The sequence below is a fragment of the Dipodomys merriami genome, unplaced genomic scaffold (genome assembly GCF_024711535.1).
Source record: "Dipodomys merriami isolate MVZ:Mamm:240054 unplaced genomic scaffold, mDipMer1.0.p SCAF_27, whole genome shotgun sequence".
In the NCBI taxonomy this organism is placed as follows: domain Eukaryota; kingdom Metazoa; phylum Chordata; class Mammalia; order Rodentia; family Heteromyidae; genus Dipodomys; species Dipodomys merriami.
This window is the reverse complement of record NW_027204159.1, coordinates 1313563-1334186: the sequence shown is the minus strand read 5'-3', so window position 1 is coordinate 1334186 and position 20624 is coordinate 1313563. Positions and strand designations below refer to the sequence as shown.

General features: G+C 35.2%; 1 protein-coding gene across 1 annotated transcript in view; it reads left to right on the top strand.

Moving 5' to 3' along the window:
- The window catches only part of Fbxl17 (F-box and leucine rich repeat protein 17), a 461687-nt gene that overhangs the window by 112987 nt on the left and 328076 nt on the right, over positions 1-20624 (top strand). The window contains exon 5 of the mRNA XM_070036015.1: positions 18196-18303. Within this exon, the coding sequence (XP_069892116.1) occupies positions 18196-18303 (108 nt within the window). The remainder of the gene's footprint in view (positions 1-18195; positions 18304-20624) is intronic.

Here is a 20624-nt window from a genome sequence, read left to right as displayed (position 1 = left end):
ATAAATAATATGTAATACATTAATGTGAAGCTGCATATCTATGCAGTGAAATACATTTATGCATGCTAATGCAGAATGGCCTCCAAGATATTGCAAGTGAAAAAAGAAAATTGCAAGAAATATCAAATGTATGAAACTTTAGTATTAAATCTAAAGGAAAATAAATGCAAACTATATAGAAGTATCTGCATTAAATATTTGTTTTGTAAAGAATCATAAGAAACTTAACAGTGCCTTCGGAGAATGAAAGTGTAGAAGTGATGGCTTGGCTTTTATTTTTCATCTTGTATTGTTTAGTTTTCATTCTATTTTCTAAGTTAATACATATTTTACATATATATATATATATATATATATATATATATATATATATATATATATATATATATAGCCAAAAGGACTTATCTTGAATTTTCTATATCTTTGCCCTCTATCCATATTTTTTAATGATAAAATATCACCAGCTTCAAGAAAACAAGCAAACAGCTATTGACTGATTTTATAAACTGAAAAATAATTATGTTTTCAGTGAGCATGGATGGTCACTGAACAATAGGGCATTATTAATAGTTATTTATTGTCTTGTTAGTCTAAAATGTGACGTAAAGGTCAGGATGGTAATGGCTAAAGCCAGTTAGTCATTAACTGTGGTAATCATTAACCTTAAGAAGAAGAATTGGTGATTAGAATGATTTTCTGAAGTTGTTAGTAACTTTCTTTGAAGATTTGCAGCTATATTGTGCTGGAGACAAGCATGTCAAGAGACATTGGCCTCATTCAGAATGAAAAATTACGTTTTTAGTGTGTAATTTGCAATAGCATTTATCAAAATTATGCATTCTTTCTAAAAGGAAGGAAAATGATGGGGAGCAGTGCAGTGCCAAGGTTAGCATTAATGGTGCTGAAACATCTAAATTTCCTGGCTTTTAAAGATTTTTTTGAAGAGATTATATGGGCTATTCAATATGAAACCATTAAAAAATGTCATTTTTTTGTTGCATGCCAAGATACATTTTCTAGATGTAGAAGGGGAGTTGTCAACTCCTCCTATTTTTATGATCTCTTGTTTACTTTTGAGTAAAGGAAAGAGGAGCTGTTTCTCTGCAGTAATCTGGTGATCCACAAAGATGCTTTCTTTTCTTTTTCTTTTTTGAATACATTTATTATTTTTAAGTAGTTGTACAAAGGAGTTAGTATTCAACAGAGCAGTTTATGAATATAGTGCATCTTGATCAATGTTGAATGTTGCCCTTTGCAACATTCTCATCAAAAAGGAGCTTTCTTTGTATTTGTGTTTTGTTAATATATGTCTAATTGCAAGCAGCACAACTCTTTTTTTTTTTGGTCTGGTCGTGGGGCCTGAACTCTGAGCCTGGGCGCTGTCCCACAGCTCTTCAGCTCAAGGCTAGCGCTCTACCACTTGAGCCACAGCACCACTTCTGGCTTTTTCTTTTTTCTTTTTTCTTTTTTGCTTATGTGGTGCTGAGGAATCAAACCCAGGGCCTCATGCTCATGCATGCAAGGCAAGCGCTCTACCACTGAGCACCTTCCCAGCCCCCAAGCAGCACAACTCTTAACAGCATATCCTACAAAATAGAGGTCACACATATAGCTCTCAGATCTGCTGTGCTCCTTGTAACATCTTCTTGAGACACTGGAATATGAACTAAAGCCGAATAATAGATAATCTTCCTGAACGCAGGGGCTGCCCAACTTTTTCTTTCTCTTATGCTTTAAGTTTCATCATGTCTTTTCAAAAGTAGAACAATTAGCTTCACTATATGAAGAAATTGTCAGATTTTCCTATCATAAGAAAGGCATGATGATGTTTGTAATATGAATCATACATACATATATATATATTTATAAATTAATAGAATTTTTTTATTTGTCATAATCTTAGGGCTTTAACTTATGGCCAGGGTCTCTGTACCTTAGATTTTTGTTCAAGGCTGGTGTTCTACCACTTGAGTTGCACAGCTCCACCTTTTGCTGGTTTTTGCTGATTAACTGGAGATAAGATTCTTGTGGACTGTCTGGGCTGTCTTCAAATTACAATTCTCAGATATCAGCCTCCAAAGTAGCTTAGATTATAGGCATGAACCACTAGTACCTGGCTCTAAATTAACATGTAAATAGAGTAATATATTTAATTCTGCACATATCATAAGTAAGAATCAGCCTTTAGTTTAATCATTTGTCCTTTCTGTGGTTAAAATTCATGTTCAAAGGTATTATCGGTCAGGTAGGTAGGTGTGTGTGTGTGTGTGTGTGTGTGTGTGTGTGTGTGTGTGTGTGTGTGTGTGTGTGTGTGTGTGTGTGTGTGTGTGTGTGTGTGTTGTGTGTGTGTTTTCTAATAGTAATGTAGATTCAGAGGAGTTAGACAGATCTCTAGTCCAAGAGATGATCAGATCAGTATGCCTACTTTCTGTCTGAGAAATGGAAAGAAAAAAATGGGTAGAGGAAAGAAGGATTCTTTTTATGATATAATGTGTTGTTTTGTTGATGGATGAGATTAATGAAATTTGGGGAGTTTGAAGATGTATTTGATAGGTGGTGAACTGAGTGATTCAAGTCCAATCCTTGTGACTCCAGTCTCCACAGAAGACCCAAAAGTCTCTTTCTGGAGGCAAAATGTATAAAAATCTTTAAGAATTTTGCACTGTACTCTAAATAAAAAGAATGATTCCTGCAAATAGATAACCCAGACACTGGATTTTAGTAATAGAAATTTTGAATTGAGTCTGTGAATTAAAAGTAATCTCATGAAAACACCCCCAAACTATAGAGACATTGACAAGACACTATGTGTTGACATTGTACAACATGAACATTGCCTATTTTGAACTTCTAACTTAAAAAGTGAAAGAGATTAGTACAATGCATATGTCTTTCTCCAACAAATATATTGTCCATGTTATTACTTTTCCTTCCCCTCCCCCTTTCCTTTTGGTATATTGGAGGATAAAAGTTTATATAGCAAGTAGACTATAGACTATGTTAGGGTAAATGGTTGAACTTTTAATTTTTCTTCTACTTATTGTGGAAACTTTATATAAGCTATTTGAATTGTAAGGAAGAACATTTAGTGAGCTGTGAATATATTTGTCTGACATAATGAAAAATGTATAACCCAATTTTAGTTTTTGTTTTTGATGGTAGGTTTTTTGTTTAAAGAATGTTAGCATGAATATGTAAGAAATGTTCTATATTCATACATCAGGATGTCTGTATTCTTTTTTTAAACAAGTGATTATTGCCTTTCACTTATGATTAAAACATAGATTATTAGGGATTTATACCTTGGCTAGATTTTATTCATCTTGGCAAGCCTTTTCACCTGCTAAAATATTAAAGTTCAGTCTGAAATATTTTCACAAACACAGATGAGGTCTTTTGAAGGTTATGTTCTTTTTATTTCTGTGACTTTCCTTTTTGCCTTGTGTTCTTAATCCTTCTTTGTTATGAAACAGTATACAGTTAATATCTATTTATATGCATATGAATTAAATACTTTGAAATTTACCTTATGTATTTCCTTTACAAATAAGAATCAATGATATTCTACTTATTACCAAGACTTTATAGATTTAAGAATATTGCAAAGCATAATTTTGGGTGTATACACTCTTGTACAAAATTGTTAATATTAGTAAAATGCACTCTCACGTTGAGTATTATTATGGTGAAATAATTTGTCAAGGTATACATTAACTATGAAATCAATGTTCTTTACAAAAATTATTTCTTTGTACTGTTTATAATTATAAATAAACTAAAGATCAATCTGCTATATACAGTTTAACTTGTGACCGATATTTTACCAACTGGAAGCTTTTATTAACTTACACAATCCTTCTCCTCTCTCCCTCCCAACACACCTTATATATAAAACCTCAACCTGGTGAACACATATAGAACAAATACTTTATTTATGATTATCTTTTTTTTTCTGTTGGCTTTGTCAGGGTAGGTAGTATACATAATGAGAAATTGACATTAAATGTACTTAATATTCTTTTAAGTATGACAGGAATAACTTAACTTTGTACAATAATATTCAAAACATTATCTCCAAGTAAAGAAAGAAAGTTGTTACATACATTGAATAGTGGCTAACCTTTATTAAGCACTTCATATAATAGGGTCTCTTGTATATATTTTCTTGAAGTGCACAAGAAAATGTTTTTAAGTATATATCTGATTTTCACATTTCTTTTTTAGATTAACATAACTTCCTTAATTCACACAGTCAACCTATGTAGTCTGATTTCATAACCTTAAATTCTTTTTGAGATAAGTAAAAGTTTATTACTGATTTTTTTTTTTTTTTGCTAGTTCTGTGGCTAGTTCTGGGCACTGTCCCTGAGCTTCTTTTACTCAAGGCTAGCACTCTACCACTTGAGCCATAGCACCACTTCTGGCCTTTTCTAATTATGTGGTACCAAGGAATTGAACCCAGGGCTTCATGCATGCTAGGCAAGCACTCTACCACTATTACTGATTTTAAATTAGCATAATTATTATATTCGAGTAGCCATCATTCCATGTTATGGTCAATCAGCTACAGAAGAATGTAAGAGTGGGCCAAAGGCCAAAAGAAACATGAGAATAAATCCAGAAAAGGAAAGTGATACATTGAAAAACAAGTGGGAAAAGGTAAGATAAGGCTTTGAGAGGAACAGATATTCAGGCAGAGAGGTTAGAAAAGGAAAGCAGAGAACGTGAAGTTACATAATAAGGGATGCACCATAGACAATGGAAATCTGAATAAATTCCCTTTTCCTTGAAAAGCTTTTTCTTGGCTTTTTAAAATTTTAGTATCTTTTTGAGATGCTAAAGTGTCTTTTATTGTTCTTTGTTGTGGAATTAAGTTCATTCATTCAAAGTTGGATAGTTCAGAGTTCAAGTTGTATAAACCACTTCTGTTTTTTCCCTATATCTTAAATAACACACAATGCATCCATAAATCAGATTTTGGTAAGTGATCTGTAAAATGGATTTTATTTAGTTTTCAATCATAGTCTTGTGAGTTTCTCTTTTTCAGTCGTTGAAATGAAAAATTTCAAGCTAACCATATGTTAAAGGTTTTACTTAGAAATGAAATAAAATGTGATGAATGGAAAAGAGAGCCTTTGTTTGATTCAGAGCTAAGACATTTTCCTGTGATATTAACAAAGAATTATTTATTGGGCTTACATGTAACTTTGGACAACTTTTAACTGTTCTGTCCTTTTTAAATGTTTCATTGAGCTAATTAATGTATGAATATATGCATCTGCTAAGAAATACTTGCAAATATGGTTGCTATATATGTCAATGGCTGTTAGTAGACATATTTGGTTAGATTGTCCCTTTTAGGAATTAAAAAATTGAGCAGACACAGAATAGAGTAATTCTTCTGTTTATTTAGATTATACTTATATTGAATGTCAGTAGAGTAAAATGTTAGTCAAAGAAACTTAGAAAACTGAAGGGAACTATTGTTTTTTTATCAGCCATTCTTACTTTTCCATACAGAGACTAACAAGCAAGATAGACTGAGCCAAAATAATGAAATGTCAAATAAGCAATCATATAATCAATTTTTTAACCAGATGCTAATGAAACTTAAAATTTTTAGAAAATGACAGGTTACAGATTTCATTCCTCTTGTTGACAAAAGGTCATTTTTTATAAAATTGTAAATGTTTAATATCATCTTTAAACCATTATGTTACATTATGTTTGTTAAAAACTATACAGTTTCTGTTGTCCTATGTGAACAACTGTGTTGAATTACTTTGATTAGAAAAAGCATTATTTTTAGAAATATACAGAAATATTACAGATAAAAGTAATATTTTCGCTGGGTGCTGGTAAGCTCATGCCTATAATCCTAGTTACCCAGGAAGCTGAGATCTGAGGATCGCAATTCAAAGCTAGCCTGGGCAGAAAAGTTCTGTGAGACTCGTATCTCCAATAAACTATTAAAACAAAACAAAACAAAACCAGAAGTGGCTTGCTGTGGCTCAAGTGTTAGAGTGCTAGCCTTAAGCACAAAAAGGCCCAGGGACAGCACCCAGGCCCTGAATTCAAGCTCCAGGACCATCAAAAAAAAAAAAAAAATACAAATGAATGAGGCCCGTCAAATAGCATTTTCTACCAGTTAATAATTTTTGAAGCTAGAAGGTTGATAGACCAAGTTTTATTTTATAATTTCTCCAGCTGTTAATATTTTTAGCCTCTACAAAGCTAAAGGTTGAATATCAATATATTATGATTTTGATTCACTGATGAAATAACTGCATAGTGCCAATGTAAATTTGTATTTTTCTCATGATATATAAAGCAACATTATAGCTTTCTTAAGTATTGTCAACCATGCAATTAAGACTTAAAATGCATGAGAAAAATATTTATAGAAATTGAGTATAATATTTAGTCATGTTTTTGGTACCTCGCCATATCAACTACATAATCATGTTATAATGAGAAAGTAATAAGTCATTTATTTTCTGCAAATAATTGTATAAGTATAGTGATCACTCCTGAAATATGTTTGATTACCATGTGCTCCTCTTGCTAGATAATAAGCTCATGAGGTCAGTTGGCTTGTCTTGATCATATATGTAGTATAGTTCTGGGCTTATAATGTGCTTAGTATTTTCTAACCGTCGTTTAAAAATATCCTTTTTTTTTGGGGGGGGGGTCCAGTTGTGGGGCTTGAACTCTGGGCCTGGGCGCTGTCCCTCAGCTCTTCAGCTCAAGGCTAGCACTCTACCACTTGAGCCACAGCGCCACTTCCCGCTTTTTTCTTTTTGCTTATGTGGTGCTGAGGAATCGAACCCAGGGCCTCAGGCATACAAGGCAAGTGCTCTACCACTGAGCCACCTTCCCAGCCCCAAATCCTGTTTTTTATATTTTATTTTTTTTACAAACAGTTTTAGATATCTTTTAAATTTACTAGCTATGTGGTTTTTATTAAATGAAGAGCACAGTACAAAAGTTTTACTAAATGATTCATAAAATGAGTACATACCAAATCTTTTTCTCCACATTTAGCTATTCATTTTTGTTTGTGGAGATGCATCAGTTTGTTCTGTGGTTTTACATTACTGTTTCAAATGTGAAGTCTTCTAGGGAACTAATAATACATGTATATAATTCCTCCTGTGAAAGTGGATACAAACTGAAAGAAGGTGAAGAAGAAAAAGAATTTCAGTGTAGGTTTTAAGGAGTTGAATAAACAAGTAGAAAACTTGTATTGAGGTCCTTCTTAGATGGTTTTGTAGACATATTTTATATTTATTGGGTTGTAAAATAAATTTTAAATTTGGGATTTATTTTATCACAGTACTTGAACATTTTTAGGTTGCTGGAAACGGTGCTTACTCACATTATCATTTGGTCAGGCCTTTGTGTTATCATACTTTATTCTGGAAGCATGGGACTTGAGATGGTCATAGTTTTCTGGCTAGCCTCACTGGGGCCAGAATGTTCCTTCAGCAAGTCTTCTGTGTACCTGCTGGATTTTAAAGTATGCTTTTCTCCATATTACCATTCCCTTACAGTATTTAATGCAAGAGTTTATCATGTCATGGCTGGAACTCAAGGGAACCTTTTAATACATTAAGCCCACATATCTCTCATATTAATAAGATAAATTCCAGCAATATCAAGTCAGAGTCAATCTAGCTGTCAATCCTTCATAATCTGATTATCTCTTCAAACTTGGTTTCAGATCTAGTTGTAGGGTCTTTGGAAAGGGAACTGATGCTATCTAGTGAATAAAATCCTCTCAGAATGTCACTAGTATTTTTAGAAGCCATGCCTGTTTACATTAGGATGTAATGTGGTCTTTGTTCTTGGAGGTTGGGACTATATCTCAATTTAGTGTAGCACCAGCATAAAAATCTTTGTTGAATTATAAGGATTTATGAGATTGACCAGCCTTGAAAAGCCTTTCATTAGAGATACTCTGAATGTGCCTTTTTTTTTTTTTTTTGTAGAGGTAATTTTCATTCACATTTGGGGTAAAATATCTCATGTTTCATGCCATAATTTTTAATTTTCACCATTGCTATCTTTGGATACCACCTGTCATGAAGGAACAGATTCTAGGGTGGCTCCTGCCTAGAATCCTTTGGCTATTGTAGTATGGTGAGTATTGTAGTATGGTGAATGGGAATTCATAGAAATGGATAAACCAGATTTATGTTCTTGGCAGTAAGCAGATGGTTTTATGTTGACTTTATTTTGCAAAAAAAGATGAGGGCACCTCACAGGCCCACTAGCCACTCAAACTGTACGGGATGAAAAAAATTAAAATTGGCATGCCTTCTGAAAAATGCCCTTCAAAATAGCCTCATTAGACCTCTGATTCCTGTTCTTCCTTGGGAATGGAAGGAAAAACTTGACTGGGTTCTAATTTCCTGAATAGGATTAGATAGATAGTTGGTTAATTCTCCCATGCTAGTTTTCCAGTTCTTTCTAAACATATCAGTTGATGAATCAAAGTCTTATTGTTGCTTTCTTTGAAAATACTGCCTTTAGCTTTATGATATATTCAATTTTTACCTAACTTCATTGGGATCTTTGGGGTTAATGAGGCCAATAGTTCAGTTTTTCTTGTCATTAAAATATTTTTTTTGCTAGGAACTGGTGGTTCATGTCTACTGTGGTGACTCAGGAGGCTAAGATTTGAGGATCATGGTTCATAGCCAGCCTGAGCAAGGAAGTGTATGAGACTCTTTAATTAACCACCAAAAAGACAGAAGTGAAGCCATGATTCAAGTGGTAGAGTGCTAGTCTTAAGCAAATACATTCAAGGATAGTACCCGAGCTCTGAGATCAAGCCCCAGGACCAGCACAAAAACTAAGAATTTCAATATTGAGCCAACTAGCCATTGGTATGTCATAAAACAGTTCTTTCTTCACTTATGTTCTTGGAGCTTCTGCTTCTTGAGGCCTGTTACCAAACACTGGTAGAGAGTTGTAAATGGTATATATGTGGAAATCTTAGGAGCAAGGAGTGGAGGTGGTGACATGAAGCAAGGGGGAAGATGGATTGCTTGTATTTTCAGATGATAATACCTCTATTTACAGATAGTATGCTTTTACATTTAAAGAAATGTATGGACTCCACCAAAAAAACTCTTATCTGATAAACACTTTCAGAAAAGTAGCATTCAACTTAGTGGTTTTTCTGTGTACTAATAATGGGCAGACTGAGGAAGAAATCATTAAAACATTCCATATTAATGGCCTAAAATATACCTAGCACCAAACTTAACTAAAGAGGGGAAAGATGTATGATGGAAACTATAAAACACCAGAGAAAGAAAGAACACACTAGAAGGTGGACCTCCTGTGTTCAGACATAAGCAAAATTAATATTGTGAAAATGTTGTTACTACCAAAAGCAATCTATTGCTTCAATGCAATTCTTATCAAAATTCCAAAGACATTCTTTGCAGAAAAAAAAAATCAATCTTAAATTACATATGGAAACATAAAAGATGTTTAATTGCAAAAACAGCCCTGAGCAAAAAGTGTAATGCAGGTGGTATAGTACTTGATAAAAATACCTTCTACTCTCTGACACACACACAAACACACAAACACACACACAAACACACACACATACAAACACCAAATAGGAGGCTCAAAAGTAAGCTTACACATCTATAGCCATTTGATTTTCCACAAAGGAGCCAAAAATCTACACTGGAGAAAAGATAACCTCATCAACAAATTATGTCAGGAAAACTGGCTATGTATGTCTAGAAGACTGAAACTGCACCTCTGTCTTTCACTCTTTTGTATAAAATGCAGTTCAAAGTGGATTAAAGACTTTACTATAAGTTCTAAAACTTAGAATGTATTCCAAAAAAACAAGAAAATCACTTGAGGATATAGATGTAGGCAACATTTTTCTCAGTAGGAATGCCAGTAACTCAGGAGATAAGAGCAAGAACTGACAAATTGATTACATCAATTTAAAAAGCATCTGCACAAAAAAAGGAATGATTTCTTTGACTAAAGATACAGTCTACAAAATGGGAGAAAATCCTTGTAGTCTCATCAAAGTATTACTACTCAAAATATGTAAGAATCTCAAAATATTAAATACCAGAGGAACAACTAGTCTAATTAATAGATGGGCAAATGAGTTGAACAGACAGTTCTCAAAAAAAGTAGCACAAATGGCAAATAAATAAATGAAAATTTCAACATTCTTACTCATAATAGAAATGTTTTGCTTCATGTCAGTCAGACTGTCCATTATCAAGCAAGAAAGCAACATCAAATGCTGGAAAAGATGTGGGCAAAAGGAACCTTTCTACACTTTTGGTGGGTCTGTGAAGCCACTATGGAAATTAGTGTGGAGGGTCCTTCAAACACTAAAAGTAGAACTGTAAATGTTCCTGCTACATCATTCCTTATCATATACCTAAAGATGTAAGTCAGCATTCAAAAAGATACATGAACACTCATATTTATTGCAGTACCATTTACAATAGCCAAGGAATCATTCTATGCCTATCAGCAAATGAATAGATAAAGGAAATGTACTATATGTACTCAATGGACTATGAATAGTGAAATTACATCATTTGTAGGACAATGGATGTGATTATAGCTCACACTGTATTAGGTGAAATAAGTCAGAATGAGAAAGACGTATATTACAAGCTCTTGATGTGCAATCTGTATCTAAAAAAATATACATATTAAACCCATATTAAAAAAATCCTTCTCTTACCTTTCCTAGTTTTTTCCTCCTTAGGTTTATTTTAGTACATGTTAAGGACTTAGAAATTGCATCTGGTTTGTTTATGCCTTTGTCTGACTCCTTATCTGTGACTACCAAATCTCAACCAAATCTTAACTATATCTGATTATATCTTATAAACTTAGGTTTGTACAAATGATCACAATCCAAAATCACTTATATTAAATTTAACTCTGAAAACCAAAGTATTGACCTTGTACTGCTTTGTCTTCATACATTTTTTTTTTTTTTTTTTTTTTTTTTTGTCATTTGATACCACTTCTACCAGCGTGGCTATTACAGTGGTATTTCTACTTGAGATGTTTTCAGCCTCTTATATCTGTCTTGTGGAAGGGTTTTTTTTTTTTTTTTTTTTTTTTCTTGTCCCTACCTTTGATCTCACAAGAAACCACCTACCCTAAAAGATAACTGATGGAATACAACTCTTCAGAACTTGTGAGTAACAATGTCTTCCTTTCCTACTGTTTTGCACCTTGTGCTTTTCATTGGCTTTGGGCTTAGTAGCTGGAGAAGACTTCCTTATGATTCCCAAAATGAAGTTCTCCTGGGATCTTTTAGTGTGTTTCTGTTTGCTTCAGCTTTTCCTAATCCTCTTGACTCTGAAGGCACAATATTCTTGTCACCAGAATTCTTTTCAGTACATTCTTTTCAAGTAAATATGAAATACCAGTTTAAGGAGCTGATTCTTCTTTGCTTTGGCTTTTTAAGGGTTTCTTCCTCCCACCCCCTTTTTTTCATCAAAGCTTTGACTAAAAGTTAAAATCTGATTTGCAATCTTTTCTTCTTCCCTAATTTTCAGATAAACTTTCCCAATTGGCCAGTGTAATTCTTCAAGCCAGGGTATTTCAGGCTTAAACCTTATTTCTCTTTGGTATATAGTTTTTTCAACTAATGTTTCTGAGATTATTGGAAATAAATGTGCAAAAAAAAGTGAATATCAGGGCTGGAAATGTGGCTTAGTGGTAGAGTGCTTACCTAGCATGCATAAAGCCCTGGGTTTGATTCCTTAGTACCACATAAGCAGAACAAGCCATCTGTGGTACTGTGGCTCAAGTGGTAGAGTGCTAGCTTTGAGTAAAAGAAGCTCAGGGACAGTCCCCAGGCTCTCAAGCCCCAGAACTCCCCCCCCCCCAAAAAAAAGAATGTCATTACTTCACATCATACACAAAGATTAACTCCAAGTTAATATCTAAATATTAGCGCTAGGGAAAGGAAAAGACAAAACATATTTGATAAAAGATTTATATCCAAAATATATACAGTAGCTTTTATAATGTAAGCCTAAGTTTTTAAAAAGGATAAAAAAATCAAACATATTGGGGAGGAGAGAGATGGGTTAAGAAAGCATAATATAGACTGGGTGATCTTGATTAAAGCCCATTGTATGCATGTAGTAAATATCACAATGAAGACCCTTTGCACAGGTAATTTGTGCTCATAAAATTAACATTAAACATAAATGTATGTAACATCAAACACATGTATGTTTGATTTTTAAAATTATATATACATCATACAATTTTATACATATACAACATGCATTATCAGGTATCAACTCCACTCCTAGGTATTTACTTAAAAGAACTTAATTCCATAGAAAGATTTGTATGGAATGATCAAGCAGCAGCATTTGTTAATACCTAAGCTAGAAATAATGCAAACACTTTTTTCTTGGTCAGTAAACAAAATGCAGTATGTACATACAGCAGGATTCTACATAGCAATACACACACACACACACACACACACACACACACACACACACACTAGCAGTAATGAGCAGCAAAAACTTATGTGAAAAACTTAGTGAAAAGAAAAACACAAGATTGCTTGTTACAGAATTTTATTCATATGAAATCTCACAAAAGGCAAAAATATGGAGATAGAAAATAGATTAGTAGGGCTGGGAAGATGGCTCAGTGGTAGAGCACTTACCTTGCATGCTGGAGGCCCTGGGTTCGATTCCTCAGCACCACATAAGGAAAACCCCAGAAGTGGTACTGTGGCTCAAGTGGTAGAGTGCTAGCCTTGAGCTGAAGAGCTGAGGGACAGTGCCCAGGCCCAGAGTTCAGGCCCCACGACCGGACCCCCTACCCCCCCCCCCAAAAAAAAAAAAGAGAATAGATGAGTAGCTTCCTAGGTGTAGGGTGCAAGGTGAATACTTATTTGCAGAAAGGATAAGGGAAATTTAAAAATAGTGCAATAAAAGTATTTGAAAGCTGGAGTGTGGTGATAAGTGTACAACTGTACAAATTTGGTCAAATACAATGACCTATAGATGGATTATGCCTCAAGTATTAAAGTAGGCAAATTTTACCTTAATAAAATTTCTTTAAAATTCTTTGTATTGCTTGGGTTATGGCATAGCCATTCAGTTTTTATATATTCTCATCCCAGAGATGGTATATTACTTCATTCCTTGAGCGGTATTTCTCAAGCTGCATAATCATCACCTGAAAGTTTGTTAAAAGACAAGATTTATTAGGTACCTTGGCAGGGCCTGAGATTTGCACTTTTTCTTTCCTGACGATACTGAGGATTGAACTTTGGATCACATGTTTGCAAAGCAGGTCTACCACTTGAGCCACACCCCAGCCCCAAGATATTGCATTTATGAGCTCTCAGGTGATGTAGGGATGCTCATCCTGTGCATTACATTCTCTTGGGGTGCTCTTAAAAATAAATTGGATGTAGAGCTCTACCCAGAAATCAAGTCAGAATCTGAAGGTGAATGTTATGTGCAACCTTATTGTAAACCTTCACAAAATGGGATCCCTTATACCAGAGTGAATCACTGATAAACTTCGATATATCCTTCCCATTTCCCAGGTTAGTTGAGAACCTAGAGATCTAAACTTATTACTGGGATTTTTTTTTTTTTTTTGGTCGTGGGGCCTGAACTCTGGGCCTGGGCACTGTTCCTCAGCTCTTCAGCTCAAGGTGAGCACTCTACCACTTGAGCCACAGCACCACTTCTGGCCTTTTCTGCTTATGTGGTGCTGAAGAATTGAACCCAGGGCCAAATGCATGCAAGGCAAGCACTCTACCACTGAGCCACTTTCCCTATTATTGGGATTTCTTAGAATAACTAAGACAATTAACTAGCATTTTAATTCCTTTTTTTTTGACTCTTACATCTGTCAGTCTATGAATCATAGCTATGAATCATAATACAAAAGAGAATTAAGAGTGAAGACAGTAGCTGAAATCTATGGAGCAATTGTAATGTGACATGTACTGTTCAAAACATTTTATACATGTTATCTTGTTTTGTCCTCATATTTTACCCTGTGAAGTATTGTCTGTTGTTTTCTTTGTATGGTAGAAGGAGCAAAATCTATAGAGGTGACTTTAAAGTGAAAGCAATGACATTCCAGGATTCCACAGAAGCTGAGGCCCACCAATACTTGTCTCCTGAGGTCTACACATGGATTTATTCCTGATCTTGTACCCCAAATCCCTGAGTCTTCTATTCATTGAGCCATCCATTTATTAGTCTTCTAAAACATTCCTGAGCCTATTTTGAGTGTTTGTGTGCTAAGACTTCCCTTTGCTCGTGCTTTTCTTCTCTCTGTTGATGTTGGAGACTCCTCTGAATTGTCTTATTTTGACTGTCTGACCCATTTAGTTTTTTTTTTTTTTTTTTTTTTTTGGTGCTGGTCCTTGGGTTTGAACTGAGGGCATGGACATGGGCTTCTTTTTGTTCAAGGTTAGTGCTCTACTTCTTCATTCAGACACAGCTCCGCTTCTGTCTGCCTGGCTGGCAGGATCTCACCCTCCTGAATAATAGCTAGAATTACAGGTAGGAGCTACTGATGCCTATTCACCTACAGATTTTTAACAACTTTTTTTTTTCTCCCTGAAAGTTGTGGCTTTTAGGATCTTGATTTTTTTTTTTTTGGGGCGTCCAGTCGTGGGGCCTGAACTCTGGGCCTGGGCACTGTCTCTTAGTTCTTCAGCTCAAAGCTAGCGCTCTACCACTTGAGCCACTTCCGGCTTTTTTCTTTTTGCTTATGTGGTGCTGAGGAATTGAACCCAGGGCCTCATGCATGCACGGCAAGCGCTCTATCACTGAGCCACCTTCCCTGCCCCAGGATCTTGATTTTTCTTGGATCCTTAATCCTTACTTGAGTCCCCATACCCCAGTATGGCTGTAAGAAAGACTTGACATTAGACTGAGACTGAGCTGGATATTTTATCCACTGACTCACTGAATTTAACTTGTTACTATTTTCATTTTTAATGGAGATTGAAACATTGAAAAATTAAACAGTCCATGATTTTAGTGCCTAAAGTATTCTTTAAGATAATGCCCTTAAAAACTGTGGTGTCAGAAAAACCAGTTTTTTTTTTGGGGGGGAAAGGGGGAGGCCCAGTCCTGAGGCTTGAACTTAAGGCGTGGACACTGATGCTGAGCTGCTGCTGCTTCATTTTTTCCCCGTTTATGTGGTGCTGAGGAATCAAACCCAGAGCCTCATGTAGGTACCACTGAGCCAAGTTCCCAGTCCCCTCACTGAGCTTCTTTTGCTCAAAGCTAGTATTCTACCAATTGAGCCACAGCTCCACTTCTGGCTTTTTCTTTTTATGAGGACTGGAACCCAGGTCTTCATACATTCTAGGCAAGCACTCAACCACCAAGCCACATTTGCAGCCCAGGAAAACTCATTTTTAATTTATCAACAGCACCAATTCTTAATATGCTTAAGCGTATTTTACTTTTGAGATGAGAATTAATCTTTTATCAGACTTACCACAAATGCTGTTAGTTTGATTATTTTAGGAAAATGTTCTTGAGATTGTTTTAGAATTAATACTATTCACACTTCTATTTTCCATATCTGCTTAGCATAAAGAAGATACATAATAACAGTCACTCATACTAAAGCTTAAGGAAAAGAAATGTGAGTCGTTGTTGTTTGAAAAACAGAAGTGTTTAACTTGATTTCATTTTGACTGAGTAAAGTGAATGTTCAGCCTAATGAGCATATGATAGAAGGTATTAGGACTTATTTTTAAAAGGCTGCACCTTTGTGAAATCAAGAAGAATATTTTAACACAATCCAAATGATACTGTATATTGTATATAGAAATGTTTTTTTGGCAGATGAGGGAGACAAAAATGAAATTTCATTCAGCCTTTCATTTGTAACAGACTCAATAGAAATGCCAGCTATTATCTGTGTAATGCCATTTTCACTGCCCTGGAGTCTCAAACTTTTATATGCAAGAGTCATTTGGGGGGATCATTCAAAATATAGATCTTTGGGCTCTATCCCTTTTAGTTCTGAGTTATAACTCCTCCAAAAAAAACTGTACACAATGTATTAGTCAATATTCTCTAGGGAAACAAAATGATTAAGAGATCATCAAGAGATTATTATGGGACTTAGACTTTTGATTACAAAAATTGAGAAGTCAGGAAGTGGCGCTGTAGCTCAAGAGTGCTCGCCTTGAGCTGAAGAGCTGAGGGACAGTGCCCAGGCCCAGAGTTCAAGCCCCATGACCAACAAAAAAATAAAATAAAATAAAAAAATAAAAAATTGAGAAGTCTCAAGATCTGCAGTTTGCAAATTGGAGACCTAGGAGGGCCAGTGGTATAGTGCAAATCTGTCTGAAGATAGAAAATGACCAGTTTCCCCACTGGAGGATAGTAAGACACAGTGCAAATTCACCCTTACTATTTTTATTCTGCTCAACCTTCAATGGATGGCTGAGACCTAGCTACATTGGGAAGGGCATCTGCCTTGCTCAGACTACTAATTCATGTTAATCTTATCCAGAATCATTTTCACAGACACACTCAGAATAATATTTAACCAAACACCAGGGTACTTTGTGACATAGAGAAATTGACATATGAAATTAACCATGATACATATCAAAATTAAGAGCTATCGATATAAAAATGGTTTCTTCCTCCATTTTTAAAAGAGGAACATATACCAAGTAACATACACCAAATAAAGCTAGGAAAATGCTATTAAAAACCAGTGGGGCCACTTAGGACACCTTTTCAATAGATAGGTGGGAGAGGATATCAAGAGTAGACTAAATTGGCAGTGGTGAAGGGGTGAGAAGTAGCTGCAGTTAGGACGTGTTTGTAAGACATAGCATCTTAAAGTCTACTCGATAGAATTCTGAATTTAAAAAGTTTTCACCTGAATTGCTGATGACTAGTTATGCTATTCATTGAAACTTGGAACCCTGAGGAAAAGCAGTCTTGTTGTTGTTGTTGTTGTTGTTGTTGTTGTGGGATCTGAACTCTAGGCCTGGGCACTGTCCCTCAGCTCTTCAGCTCAAGGCTAGTGCTCTACCACTTGAGTCACAGCACCATTTCGGACTTTTTTGCTTATGTGCTGCTGAGGAATTGAGCCCAGGGCCTCATGCATGCAAGGCAAACACTCTACCACCGAGCCACCTTCCAGCACCAGTCTTTCTTGACTATAAAGACTTCTTTGGAAATGTTAAGACTGAGATGCCTAGACACATCAAGGGGAGCACTTTTTTTTTTCCTAAATTCTGTCATTCCTTGATTGTAATAGCATACCTCTAGTCTTCATTTGGTATACCACCTGTGTATCTGTGTTCTAGTCTCCCTTTTTACTAGATTGGTTGGGTTGGGGGGAGAACCAGCCTAATATAATATGACTTTATAGTACTAATTTACCTCAGTAACAGGCTTATATCCAAGTAATGTTACACTTAGAGGTACCAATGGTTAGTCTCTCAAAATAAACTTGGTGAGTACACACTTCATCCCATAACTATGTGTTTACTTATATTATTTAGCAATGGAAACAACAAAGTACTGACTCATGCTACATCATGGATGAGCCTTGAAAACATGCTAAGTAACAGAAAGCAGACACACAGGTCACAAATTGTATGATCTCATTTATAATAGTGTCCAGAAAAGGCAAATTCATAGAGACAGAATGATACCAAGAGGAATGAGTGTTAATAGCATAAGTTTTCTTTCTGGAGTGACAAACATACTCTAGAATTAGGTATTGGTGCTATTGCATAACTCTTTGAATATATTACAAGGCACTCAACTGCCTCCTAGAGAGGGTGAATTTCATTGTTTGTGAAATATGAATATAAAAAATGAAGAGAGAAAGAAGGGAGAGGAATGGGGACAATAAGGGACACAGCAGGGGAAGAAGTGGAAGTAGCTAGTAGTGCCAATATAATGACTGAGTTGTTTTTTTTAATGAAGAAATATGAAAACATGGGATAAAGATACAAGTGGGTGTGGAGTTAAGAGAGGATTTTTTTCCAACATAGGGGATGCTCATTCAAATGATCCAGCAGAAAGAAAAATAGTGATGATGCAAGATAAAACAGGTGATTTATAGGAACCAGGTAATGGAGTCTACTGTACTGCCACCCTGAATAACTTTATGTCTCTTCCCTAGGTGACAGATCAGTCAGTAAAAGCATTTGCTGAGCATTGTCCTGAACTTCAGTATGTTGGCTTCATGGGTTGTTCAGTCACCTCTAAAGGAGTCATTCACCTAACCAAGGTAGGTACCATGCCCAGCTACATCTTAGTATTTTTGAATATCATTTGGGTGATGGACTATAGTGTTATTCCTTTTTTTTTTTTTTTTTTTTGCCAGTCCTGGGACTTAAACTCAGGGAACTGTCCCTGAGCTTCTTTAGTTCAAGGTTAGCACTTGACCACTTCAGCCACAGTGCTACTTCTTGCTTATTCTGTTTATCTGGTACTGAGGAATCAAACCCAGGTCTTCATGCATGCTAGGCAAGCACTATACCAGTAGGCCACATTCCCAGCCCTTTAAAAAAAAACAAAAAACTGGTTCTTGTTATATTGCTCAGGATGGTCTTGAACATGTGGGTTCAAATGATTTCAGCTTCCTGATTTGTGGGGTTACATGCATGTGCTTACTGTGCCCAGATTTCTATAATTGTTAAATGCTCTTGTGCAAGGAATTATAAGATCATTATGGAATGGTGTGCTGGTGTTTGAAAAATTAAAGCCAGTTTAAAAACATAATACTAAACTTCTTTTCTGAAATAGAATGCAGTGCCACACCTTCTCAGGGTATTATGTGAGAATATATGTCAGATGTTGCATTCTGTATTAAGGCCAGAATAAGTGCAAAGTAAATTTCTATTATTATTAGACTCCACACTATCTACATTGCTAGAAAATCAGTGCAAGTCTTGTGTCTTAAAAAAGTCAAGTCACTAATCTAGTCTAGTATTTCTGAAAGAAGGCTGTGGTTTACTTTGTCTTAAATGACTGATCAGATTTCATTGTATTTTGTTATTCTGTTTATTGCTCTATCAGAACATTTTAATCATAATTTTTTAAAATTCATTTTCATATCTGTGGCCTTAACATGTTGGTAGATGAGTATGTTTCTAGTACTATGATACTGTTTATAGTGTAGAGTAGACTTGTTTCATGAACAGATTGTGCTATAAGTGTTGCAATGACTCTGTGAGATTTTTAAGATCACCCAAAATTATACTCATTAAAGATAAAACATCAGTGTTTTCATGAACAAAAATTATGATACAGTGGTAGTTAAAAGTTGGAATTATTCTCTGTGACAAAGTAGTAGTTACTACAAATGTCTAGATTGGAAAGTTCAATTTGCTGGACAGGTTATTCTGAATTTTATAAGCGAGCATTGTTGTTGGCCTTTTAACAGTTAGAATCTACTGGACTTTCAATGAAAGCTAATACACAAAGTTTGTGAGGAACGTATATTCCTTCAACGAAGTCTTTGCTTTGGATGGAAAAACTTATTTGTGGTATAATACTGCTTATTTGTTCCCTGGACTCAAATAAAGGCAAGGTGACATTCCTAAGTATGTGTATGTTTTGCTAAACTTATTTTAATTATTTAAATTATTTCTTGAAAGCTGAGAGTAGAACTTGGATTTTAATAAGATTAAAGCACTAAGCTGGGAGCTAGTGGCTCGTATCTGTAATCCTAGCTACTCAGGAGGCTGATATTTGAGGATAACTGTTCAAAGCCAGCCCGGGCAGAAAAGTGAGACTCTTTATCTCCAATAAACCACTAGCAAAATGAAGTGGTGCTGTGGCTCAAGCAGTAGAGCGCTCACCTTGAGCTGAAGAGCACAGGGAAAACGTATAAGCCCAGAGTTCAAGCCCCACGAGCAACACAAAGAAACAAACTAAAACACTTTGATTTAAAACATTTGCATTTTAAAAGTTTTTAATGATTATGTGTCTACTAATTTATTATAATGTTATATTCATAGTTTATAATTTTAAATATGTGATTAGGGACATTTGATGTACAGAATATGGAGAACAATTACACTAAATATGTTTACTTGTTACATGATTAAAAAAATTTTTCTAACATATGATTTCACTAACTCCGGCTTTCTTTGATTTTGCAAAGAGAAGTAAGTGCCATAAGGTATTCGTGCCATTAGTTCCCCCATCTATGAACCAATATATATATATATATATAAAATTATTTAAAGAGTTTCTTTTTTAATATATATTTTTATTGTAAAGATACTATACAAAGGGGTTACAGTTACATGAGTAATGAGTACACTTCCTATGGAGCATTGTTACCCGCTCCTTTGTTTTTCCTCTACCATTCCTTCCCTCCACACCTTCCCAACTTCTCCATCCTACTCTGCCCCTCCCCCAAAGGTGTAAAGTTCATTTTCAACATGGTGTCTTATACATCTCATTGGTACAATGGTCAACCTGTATCCTTATTTCAGCATTTTGTTATTTCCTATCCCCTTCTGAAATTAGAAAAATGTATATACAAAATGCAGGGCACTGGAATCAAATACAGTGAAAACCGGGGTTGTGTACCATGGG